This window comes from Oncorhynchus gorbuscha, linkage group LG14 (assembly GCF_021184085.1).
Source record: "Oncorhynchus gorbuscha isolate QuinsamMale2020 ecotype Even-year linkage group LG14, OgorEven_v1.0, whole genome shotgun sequence".
Lineage (NCBI taxonomy): Eukaryota > Metazoa > Chordata > Actinopteri > Salmoniformes > Salmonidae > Oncorhynchus > Oncorhynchus gorbuscha.
In genome coordinates, this window is record NC_060186.1 from 60,033,549 (window position 1) to 60,045,830 (window position 12,282).

The 12,282-nt window shown below is 46.0% G+C and overlaps 1 protein-coding gene across 5 annotated transcripts in view; it reads left to right on the forward strand.

The window, feature by feature from the left end:
* The first annotated feature begins 272 nt into the window (after window positions 1–272).
* LOC123995244 (syntaxin-binding protein 5-like) overlaps window positions 273–12,282 on the forward strand; it is a 159,246-nt gene continuing 147,236 nt past the window's right edge. For 4 of the 5 annotated variants that reach the window (XM_046298706.1, XM_046298709.1, XM_046298708.1 and 1 more), the window contains exon 1: window positions 273–837. In XM_046298706.1, coding sequence (XP_046154662.1) covers window positions 697–837 — 141 coding nt within the window. In that variant the 5' untranslated portion in view covers window positions 273–696. The remainder of the gene's footprint in view (window positions 838–12,282) is intronic. The other variant, XM_046298707.1, reaches the window with a different exon arrangement.

The following is a 12,282-nucleotide window of genomic DNA, read 5'->3' on the forward strand; positions in this document are numbered from 1 at the left end:
TGTGTGTGTGTGTGTGTGTGTGTGTGTGTGTGTGTGTGTGTGTGTGTGTGTGTGTGTGTGTGTGTGTGTGTGTGTGTGTGTGTGTGTGTGTGTGTGTGTGTGTGTGTGTGTGTGTGTGTGTGTGTGTGTGTGTGTGTGTGTGTGTGTGTGTGTGTGAGAGAGAGAGAGAGAGAGAGAGAGAGAGAGAGAGAGAGAGAGAGAGAGAGAGAGAGAGAGAGAGAGAGAGAGAGAGAGAGAGAGAGGTGGAAGAGAAAGAGGTAGAAACATTGTTTGTGAGGAGAGATAGGTAAAGTGAGCAGCGTCGGTCGCGCTTCAATCAAACATCCGGGTGCTTAAAAGCGCAGAAGCACCGCTGCAGCTGCGTTTCCGCGTTGCCTGAGCGGAGAGAGTGGAGGGGAGGGGAACGGCGAGAGCGAGCGAGCAGCGGAGACGCAGTGGGACACAGAGTCGGAGAAGAATTACATAGACGCACCACAGCCACACAACAAATACATAGAGAATCGAACATTGAGCGTCAAGGAGCCCGACCCGAGTGGTGCGCGGCCGAAACCCTTTTCACTATGTAAAACCACCAGCTAAAATGTGAGATTTACGGAGGGCATCAGAAGAGAGCGAGAGAGTGGCTTTACCCCGTTATCTTTAGCGGGTCATCTCAATTTTGCTTTCCGTTGTCATCGCAGTGTTTCTGGGGGTAAAATGAAGAAGTTTAACATCAGGAAGGTGCTGGACGGCCTAAAGGAGCAGGCGTCTTCCTCTGTTTCGTCTGGCCAGTCGGGCGCCCCGGAGAACAATTTGATGCACGAGACCCTTCAGTCCGAGAATTTTCAGCTCTGCAAGGTGGGCGAGTCAGATGCCGTTTATAATGTAGCTGTATCCAACATAACAGTCTGTGAATGAATGTTGGTGTTTGCGTGTGTATGTTTCTATTTTCTCACTGCATATTGGCAACCCCTACTCTCAATATTGATACAGGTGAAAATGAACGCGCCGCCAGCTATATATTATTTATAGCCTATAATGTTACGGTTATCATCTGATGGACGGTTCGGCTACTATTGCCTACCTACTTACTGCCTTTGCCTCGTCTTTTTTGTTATCTGTTATGAAAAGGTATTATAACAATGAGAATTTGCTGGTTTAGACACTCTGTCCATTACCAAGGTTTGGCAACCCAGCCTGTAAAATGCGCATATGGCGAATGCGCTTTCGATATATACCAGTACCAATATGGAATAGTATGTTCATCATGATTTTGCGTTTATTTACATACATCCCATCATTAGCCTATACTTTTGTAAAAATCGAATAAATGCATACATATCCTCCCTTCCGTTAAAATACACTGGCTTGCTTCATCGCTCATGTCATGTGCACTTCGCATGAACTGTCATACGGAGGGGTTGGGCTAAAAGAACCTGCTTCTTGCATAATCTATGCTCCGTTTGGATTAACATGTCCATCGCTGGGTCCCTGGCGGGTTGATACAGCGGCGATCAGTTTCCCACCATACACACCCTCCAGTTCACTCACCCGATCCCCTCATCCAGCCATAGCGGGAGAATGCCTCTGAAATTAGTAGGCCCGTTTTATTATGCACTGGCTCCCCTTCCTCCTTGAATTAGACAGGACAGAAGAATGGATGGGGTTAATAAACACTCACATTAGATGCACATGCACGCACTGCCGGTAAAACAGCTGGAACGAATTTAGCCCATTATAGGCAACCACAGCAAATTGATGTTAGTCAATAGTTGATAGGATGCGTTGCATTCTAGTGAAATGGACAACCCTTGGTTTAAATTGTCGCCGATGCAAAGTATTTCTCGCCTTCTTATTGTGGCGCTGCATACGCGTGTGCGCGCATGTTATTTTTTTGTCGGATTCAATGGTCCAGACTATGCCCTAACACTATATTGACATCAACACCCATATAGGAGGTATATTATTATAGCCCTTATCGTACCAGCGATTTAAAAACGCAGGCCTCCGTATTGGTGACGTGTTTCTCTGCGTCGCATGAGCGCATGAAGGTTTAAACATTTGCGCATGGCTAGAACCGCGTAATATCTGGAATGGTTGACTAGAATGTACAGCCTAGGCTACAATATGTTATATCTCAAATGTTTTTGACCGAGCCGCGTCCTGAAGAGTCATAATTGGGTTTGCGCTCCAGGCGCGTGGTCTAGGGAAATCGTCCAAAGCCCCCTGCTTGTTGCGATGTAATCAACCCGCAATGCCCGCCCGTGTTGCGGGTCCTGCCTGCGCGAGTGCAGGTGTCTGCTACAGTGGAGCGGCTCTTACATAATATGCTTTAGCCCTCTACTCGGAATTTAAACGCCCACACCAGTATGAATTCATATTTTCAAGCTGAAACACAAGTATCAGACCATACCCATGATTATGCACAACTATTTAAATCAATAAGTCATCGATTTAGTCAAAATATGATATATTGGGCTTGAAGTGATAAATCCGAACTGCCCACTTCCAGAAAATCCTTATCAATGCTGTCCTTTTTCAAAGATTATGTAAAGAAATTGTTTTTAGTTTACATTTCGTTTCAGGGCTGGGTTTTATTTGAATGTTACCACCCACCAGCATAGCATTGTTTAGAAGTCAGAAACGCAAAGTTGTTCCTCTTGGGGAGTCCCGACAAACAGCTTTGTTTGGCCGCCTAAACCATGGAGCAAATTAAAATAGAGGATGCAGATGTATGATTTTGTACCTCCAGAAAATCGACATAATCCATTGGATAATTTGTACATTTTCACTTATGATTGAAATCTAGTCTGTATTAAACAAACAAAATAAATATGAACATTTTGCAACCCTATTCCCCTGTTGCCCAAAGATAAATGGTTTGGACCACTAATGTCTTGCTTCGCTACATGCTTCACTGCTTTGATTGGTGCAGCTAAAGCACAAGTGTCAATCCTATAATTAAGCAATATGGCCAGAATAGGTGTGGTATATGGCCAGAATATGTGTGGTATATGGCCAGAATAGGTGTGGTATATGGCCAGAATAGGTGTGGTATATGGCCAGAATAGGTGTGGTATATTGCCAGAATAGGTGTGGTATATGGCCAGAATAGGTGTGGTATATGGCCAGAATAAGTGTGGTATATGGACAGAATAGGTGTGTTATATGGCCAGAATAGGTGTGTATATGGCCAGAATAGGTGTGGTATATGGCCAGAATAGGTGTGGTATATGGCCAGAATAGGTGTGGTATATGGCCAGAATAGATGTGGTATATGGCCAATGTAAAATCAAATTTGATTAGTCACATGCGCCGAATAAGACAGGTGTAGTAGACCTTACAGTGAAATGCTTACTTACGAGCCCCTAACCAACAATGCAGTTTTAAAAAATACAGATAGAATAAGATGTAAACATAACAAGTAATTAAAGGGAAGCAGTGAAATAACAATAGCGAAACTATATACAGGGGGGTACCGATACAGAGTCAATGTGTGGGGGGCACTGGTTAGTTGAGGTAACATGTACATGTTGGTACATCTATGCATAGATGATAACAACAGAGAGTAGTAGCGGTGTACAATAGAGGGAGGGGGGTGGGCAATGCAAATAGTCTGGGTAGCCATTTGATTAGATGTTCAGAGTCTTATGGCTTGGGGTAGAAGCTGTTTAGAACCTCTTGGACTTAGACTAGGCGCTCCGGTACCGCTTGCCGTGCGGTAGCAGAGAGAACAGTCTATGACTAGGGTGGCTGGAGTCTTTGACAATATTTAGGGCCTTCCTCTGACACCGCCTGGTATAGAGTCCTGGATGGCAGGAAGCTTGGCCCCAGTGATGTACTGGGCCATTTACTACCCTCTGTAGTGCCTTGCGGTCGGAGGCCGAGCAGTTGCCATACCAGGCAGTGATGCAACCAGTCAGAATGCTCTTGCTGGTGCAGCTGTAGTACCTGTTGAGGATCTGAGGACCCATAACAAATCTTTTCAGTCTCCTGAGGGGGAATAGGTTTTGTTGTGCCCTCTTCTCGACTGTCTTGGTGTGCTTGGACCATGTTAGTTTGTTGGTGATGTGGACACCAAGGAACTTGAAGCTCTCAACCTGCTCCACTAGAGCCCCGTCAATGAGAATGGGGGAGTGCTCTGTCCTCTTTTTCCTGTAGTCCACAATAATCTCCTTTGTATACCAATATACCACGGCTAAGGGCTGTTCCTAGGCACAACGCAAAGTGAGGTGCCTTTTTGCTATTAAACTGGTTATCAACGTAATTAGAGCAGTAAGAATAAATGTTTTGTCATACCCATGGTATAGGTCTGATATATCACGGCTGTCAGCCAATCAGCATTCAGGGTTCGAAACACCAGGTTATAATGAAAAATAAAAAGGAAATGTGCTGCACACTGCTGTTCATGCTCCCAGAACTGCATGAAAAGACACGTTTATGTGTAAAAATTCCAGATCACTTTCCGACAAAACAGTTTTCGGGAGTTGTCACGGCTTCAGCACACCCTGCGTGAACGTGGGGAAACAAATATGTTGGTGTTCAGACGACGTGAACGGGTCTGTATCCTCACGTGATCTGGTTGAGTATTCAATGAAAATTTACCCGGGAACGAACAGTCACTCTCAGGTTTCCTAAGGTGTACTGCAGGGAACGCACACTGTTGTGTGTGTGCATGTCTGAATACCTCCTTGATCACTCTTCCCACCATTGAAACTCTTGCAAACTTACAACACTCACTCTCCCACCTCCAATTGTCATGCAGGTGAAAGAGGACCCAAAAGCGACTTAACAGAAACAGAGTTTATTCAAGTCCAAACAGGGAATAACAGACATCCTCTAGTCTGTAGAGGGGAATAACAGGAGAAGCGGCCACAGACTGCAGGTCGCTTCGGGTAGGCGCAGGCCGTAGTTGACAGAGACACCTGCTCACACGCAGCATCTGATGAAGGCAAAAAACACGACAGGACAGAGCGAAACACAATCACAGCACGGTGAATACTAAACAAGGAACCGACAGGACAGGAACGGAACACAAAGGAATAAGTAGGGACTCCAATCAGGGGAAAGGATCGGGAACAGGTGTGGGAAGACTAAATGATGATTAGGGGAATAGGAACAGCTGGGAGCAGGAACGGAACGATAGAGAGAAGAGAGAGCGAGAGAGTGAGAGAGGGGAGGGGAGAGAGAGGGATAGAAAGAGGGAAAGAACCTAATAAGACCAGCAGAGGAAACGAATAGAATGGGGAGCACAGGGACGAGACATGATAATAAATGACAAACATGACAGTACCCCCACTCACCGAGCGCCTCCTGGCGCACTCGAGGAGGAATCCTGGCGGCAACGGAGGAAATCATCGATGAGTGAACGGTCCAGCACGTCCCGAGACGGAACCCAACTCCTCTCCTCAGGACCGTAACCCTCCCAATCCACTAAGTATTGGTGACCCCGTCCCCGAGAACGCATGTCCATGATCTTATGTACCTTGTAAATAGGTGCGCTCTCGACAAGGACGGGAGGGGGAGGGAAGACGAACGGGGGTGCGAAGAAAGGGCTTAACACAGGAGACATGGAAGACAGGATGGACGCGACGAAGATGTCGCGGAAGAAGCAGTCGCACAGCGACAGGATTGACGACCTGGGAGACACGGAACGGACCAATGAACCGCGGAGTCAACTTACGAGAAGCTGTCGTAAGAGGAAGGTTGCGAGTGGAAAGCCACACTCTCTGGCCGCAACAATACCTTGGACTCTTAATCCTGCGTTTATTGGCGGCTCTCACCGTCTGTGCCCTGTAACGGCAAAGTGCAGACCTCACCCTCCTCCAGGTGCGCTCACAACGTTGGACAAACGCTTGAGCGGAGGGAACGCTGGACTCGGCAAGCTGGGATGAGAACAGAGGAGGCTGGTAACCCAGACTACTCTGAAACGGAGATAACCCGGTAGCAGACGAAGGAAGCGAATCGAAGCGTATTCTGCCCAGGGGAGCTGTTCTGCCCAAGACGCAGGGTTTCTGAAAGAAAGGCTGCGTAGTATGCGACCAATCACCTGATTGGCCCTCTCTGCTTGACCGTTAGACTGGGGATGAAACCCGGAAGAGAGACTGACGGACGCACCAATCAAACGACAGAACTCCCTCCAAAACTGTGACGTGAATTGCGGGCCTCTGTCTGAAACGGCGTCTAACGGGAGGCCATGAATTCTGAATACATTCTCAATAATGATTTGTGCCGTCTCCTTAGCGGAAGGAAGTTTAGCGAGGAGAATGAAATGTGCCGCCTTAGAGAACCTATCGACAACCGTAAGAATCACAGTCTTCCCCGCAGACAACGGCAGACCGGTAATGAAGTCTAAGGCGATGTGAGACCATGGTCGAGAAGGAATGGGGAGCGGTCTGAGACGACCGGCAGGAGGAGAGTTACCCGACTTAGTCTGCGCGCAGTCCGAACAAGCAGCCACGAAACGCGCGTGTCACGCTCCTGAGTCGGCCACCAAAAGCGCTGGCGAATAGACGCAAGAGTGCCTCGAACACCGGGATGACCAGCTAACTTGGCAGAGTGAGCCCACTGAAGAACAGCCAGACGAGTGGAAACAGGAACGAAAAGGAGGTTACTAGGACAATGAGCGGCGAAGTGTGCGTGAGTGCTTGCTTAACCTGTCTTTCAATTCCCCAGACTGTTAACCCGACAACACGCCCATAAGGAAGAATCCCTCGGGATCAGTAGAAGCCACAGAAGAACTAAACAGACGGGATAAGGCATCAGGCTTGGTGTTCTTGCTACCCGGACGGTAAGAAATCACAAACTCGAAACGAGCGAAAAACAACGCCTTGAGCTTGACGGGCATTAAGTCGTTTGGCAGAACGGATGTACTCAAGGTTCTTATGGTCTGTCCAAACGACAAAAGGAACGTCGCCCCCTCCAACCACTGTCGCCATTCGCCTGGGCTAAGCGGATGGCGAGCAGTTCACGGTTACCCACATCATAGTTGCGCTCAGATGGCGACAGGCGATGAGAAAAATAAGCGCAAGGATGAACCTTATCGTCATACTGGAAGCGCTGGGATAGAATGGCTCCCCTTCCTACCTCTGAATTAGTCAACCTCGACAATGAATTGTCTAGTGACGTCAGGAGTAACGAGGATAGGAGCGGACGTAAAACGTTCTTTTAGAAGATCAAAAGCTCCCTGGGCGGAACCGGACCACTTAAAACACGTCTTGACAGAAGTAAGAGCTGTGAGAGGGGCAGCAACTTGACCGTTTACGAATGAAACGCCGATAGAAATTAGCGAAACCTAAAAGGCGCTGCAACTCGACACGTGACCTTGGAACGGGCCAATCACTGACAGCTTGGACCTTAGCGGAATCCATCTGAATGCCTTCAGCGGAAATAACGGAACCGAGAAAAGTAACGGAGGAGACATGAAAAGAGCACTTCTCAGCCTTTACGTAGAGACAATTCTCTAAAAGGCGCTGTAGAACACGTCGAACGTGCTGAACATGAATCTCGAGTGACGGAGAAAAAATCAGGATATCGTCAAGATAGACAAAAACAAAGATGTTCAGCATGTCTCTCAGAACATCATTAACTAATGCCTGAAAAACAGCTGGCGCATTGGCGAGACCGAACGGCAGAACCCGGTACTCAAAATGCCCTAACGGAGTGTTAAACGATGTTTTCCACTCGTCCCCCTCTCTGATGCGCACGAGATGGTAAGCGTCCCGCACGAAGGTCCAACTTAGTAAAGCACCTGGCTCCCTGCAGAATCTCGAAGGCTGATGACATAAGGGGAAGCGGATAATGATTCTTAACCGTTATGTCATTCAGCCCTCGATTATCCACGCAGGGGCGCAGAGTACCGTCCTTCTTCTTAACAAAAGAACCCCGCCCGGCCGGAGAGGAAGAAGGCACTATGGTACCGGCGTCAAGAGACACAGACAAATAATCCTCGAGAGCCTTACGTTCGGGAGCCGACAGAGTATAGTCTACCTCGAGGAGGAGTGGTCCCTGGAAGGAGATCAATACTACAATCATACGACCGGTGAGGAGGAAGGGAGTTGGCTCGAACCGACTGAAGACCGTGCGCAGATCATGATATTCCTCCGGCACTCCTGTCAAATCGCCAGGTTCCTCCTGAGAAGTAGGGAGAGAAGAAACGGGAGGGATGGCAGACATTAAACACTTCACATGACAAGAAACGTTCCAGGATAGGATAGAATTTTCATTACTAGACCAATTAATAGAAGGATTATGACATACTAGCCAGGGATGACCCAAAACAACAGGTGTAAACGGTGAACGGAAAATCAAAAAGAAATAGTCTCACTGTGGTTACCAGATACTGTGAGAGTTAAAGGTAGTGTCTCAAATTTGATACTAGGAAGATGACTACCATCTAAGGCAAACATGGGCGTAGGCTTGTCTAACGGTCTGAAAGGAATGTTATGTTTCCAGAACCCATGCTTCGTCCATGAAACAACCCTCAGCCCCAGAGTCAATCAAGGCACTGCATGTAGCACCCGAACCGGTCCAGCGTAGATGGACCGACATAGTAGTACAAGATCTAGATGAAGAGAACTGAGTAGTAGCGCTCACCAGTAGCCCTCCGCTTACTGATGGGCTCTGGCCTCTTACTGGACATGAATTAACAAAATGTCCAGCAACTCCGCAATAGAGGCACAGGCGGTTGGTGATCCTCCGTTCCCTCTCCTTAGTCGAGATGCGAATCCCTCCCAGCTGCATGGGCTCAGTCTCAGAGCCAGAGGAGGGAGATGGTTGCGATGCGGAGCAGGGAAACACCGTTGATGCGAGCTCTCTTCCACGAGCCCGGTGACGAAGATCTACCCGTCGTTCTATGCGGATGGCGAGAGCAATCAAAGAGTCCACATCTGAAGGAACCTCCCGGGAGAGAATCTCATCCTTAACCACTGCGTGGAGTCCCTCCAGAAAACGAGCGAGCAGCGCCGGCTCGTTCCACTCACTAGAGGCAGCAAGAGTGCGAAACTCAATAGAATAATAGCCACCGTGCTTTTACACCTGCATTGTTTGCTGTTTGGGGTTTTAGGCTGGGTTTCTGTACAGCACTTTGAGATATCAGCTGATGTACGAAGGGCTATATAAATAAATTTGATTTGATTTGATTTGATTTTGATTTGAATAATCCGTTATGGACCGTTCACCTTGGCATAAGGAAGCCAGGGCCCTAGAAGCCTCCCTACCAAAAACTGAACGGTCAAAAACCCGAATCATCTCCTCTTTAAAGTTCTGGAACTTGTTAGAGCAATCAGCCCTTGCCTCCCAGATAGCTGTGCCCCATTCTCGAGCCCGGCCAGTAAGGAGTGAAATGACGTAAGCAACCCGAGCTCTCTCTCTAGAGTATGTGTTGGGTTGGGAGAGAGAACACAATCTCACACTGCGTGAGAAAGGAGCGGCACTCAGTGGGCTGCCCGGAGTAGCAAGGTGGGTTATTAACCCTAGGTTCTGGAGGCTCGGCAGGCCAGGAAGTAACAGGTGGCACGAGACGTAGACTCTGGAACTGTCCAGAGAGGTCGGAAACCTGAGCGGCCAGGTTCTCCACGGCATGGCGAGCAGCAGACAATTCCTGCTCGTGTCTGCCGAGCATGGCTCCTTGGATCTCGACGGCAGTGTAACGAGCGTCTGAAGTCGCTGGGTCCATTCCTTGGTCGGTTCCTTCTGTCATGCAGGTGAAAGAGGACCCAAAAGCGACTTAACAGAAACAGAGTTTATTCAAGTCCAAACAGGGAATAACAGACATCCTCTAGTCTGTAGAGGGGAATAACAGGAGAAGCGGCCACAGACTGCAGGTCGCTTATAGGCGCAGGCCGTAGTTGACAGAGACACCTGCTCACACGCAGCATCTGATGAAGGCAAAAACACGACAGGACAGAGCGAAACACAATCACAGCACGGTGAATACTAAACAAGGAACCGACAGGACAGGAACGGAACACAAAGGAATAAGTAGGGACTCCAATCAGGGGAAAGGATCGGGAACAGGTGTGGGAAGACTAAATGATGATTAGGGGAATAGGAACAGCTGGGAGCAGGAACAGAACGATAGAGAGAAGAGAGAGCGAGAGAGTGAGAGAGGGAGGGGGAGAGAGAGGGATAGAAAGAGGGAAAGAACCTAATAAGACCAGCAGAGGGAAACGAATAGAATGGGGAGCACAGGGACGAGACATGATAATAAATGACAAACATGACACCAATCCCCCAAAATCTTGCAGTGAGGAAGGCATCAGGGCATGCGTACTAGGTGGTGAAAATCCTGCTGGAAAATGTTGCTAATATTATTGCTAATTTGCTACCCTAGCTGCAGTAGTCAACACTAAAACAATATTTAGTCTTGTTTACAAAAGATAACTATACTCTGTGCTGTTACTATCAAACATCAACTTGCCAAAGTATGGTGGACCATATTCACGTCCCTGCAAAGGGTAGCTAGTTAAACTTAGGATACACAATGCTACTTATTTCTTTATTTATTTAACTAGGCAAGTCAGTTAAGAACAAATTCCATTTTTACAATGACAACCTACCCCGGGCCAAACTATAACCCGGATGAGTTAAATTGCAATCTTTTCATAATTGTGTTATTGTCATTGACGTAAAATCTTCAACCAATTAGAAATGAGTAGGCCTAGCTAGGTATAATGTTACACATCACAAAATGCAAGTCAAGTCTATTTGTCATATGCACAGAATACACTGGCTGGGTGGTAAAAACATCAAATAAACTATACAGGTATGCAATTCACTGACTTGTTTGGATTTTTACTTTCACTTTTATAACAACATTTTCATTTTTGATTTGTTACGTTCAATAATACAGTAATGACTCCGGAAAATGGAAAATGATGGCAATCATCTGTTTTCATTGCCAGAAAGAACTGCCTTCAGCAGACAACTAAGAAAGTTTGCTTGCAAGAGCAACAATTCAAACAACTTTGGGAGTAAAGACCCCAAGAAATCAGGCTACTACCTCAAGTGGTGAAAGTAAGCACTGCAATTTAATCCATAAATGCAGTCAAATAGGAGAATAATAATTCCGTCAATGAAATATATGTATTTTTTTACACACTGTGTGAATGACAGCACATTAGTGCAGTGAATGAAGAAATGGATGAAAATGCTAGACTTTAACAAGTAATTATGCAAATGGTAAGCATTGCTCAGTACAAAATCCTACAAAAGTGGATTTTGATTCCTATGCAATGTTCTACAAATGAGATTACTTCACTGTCAGTTTTGTCCTATTAATTTTGGTTGAACATTAAAGCAATCAGAATGGACAAAGCACTTTAAAACCCCTGATAATTCATTTGTTGCTATCATAGGGCCATGCACTACCCATAAAGCATATATAAAACGTATATTATTCAGAAACATCAAACATCAGAAACATCACCGTCATACTGTCAAAAATGAGAAAAATACAGTGATATGATATGTTGGCCATATCACCCAGTCCTAGATACAGTTCCTTCAGAAAGTATTCATACCCCTTGACTTATTCCTCATTTTGTTGTGTTACAGCCTGAATTCAAAATGGATTAAATTGTTTTTTTACACACAATATTTTTTTACACAAATAACAAACATATTTTTTTTTTGTTATACATTTTTGCTATTTTTTTGAAAATTAAATACTTAAATATCTCATTTACATAAGTATTCAAACTCTTGAGTCAATACATGTTAGAATCACCTTTGGCAGCGATTACAGCTGTGAGTCTTTCTGGGTAGGTCTCTAAGAGTTTTGCACACCTGGATTGTACAATATTTGCCCTTTATTATTTTCAAAATTCTTCAACCGCTGTCAAATTGGTTGTTGATCTTTGCTAGACAACCATTTTCAAGGCTTGCCATAGATTTTCAAGCAGATTTAAGCAAAAACGGTAACTCGGCCACTCAGGAACATTCACTGCCTTCTTTGTAAGCAACTCTATTGTATATTTGAACTTGTGTTTAAGGTTTGTTGTCCTGCTGAAAGGTGAATGCATCTCCCAGTGTCTTTTGAAAAGCAGATTGAATGAGGATTTAATCTAGAATTTTGCCTGCGCTTAGCTCCATTCTATTTATTTTTTATTCGGAAAAACTCCCCAGTCCTTATCGATTACAAGCATACCCATAACATGATGCAGTCACGACTATGCTTGAAAATAGGGAGAGTGGCACTCAGTAATGTGTTGGATTGCATTTTCCCCTAACATAACACTTTGTTTTCCAGAAAAAAAGTGAATTGCTTTGCCACATCTTTTTGCAGTTTTACTTTAGTGCCTT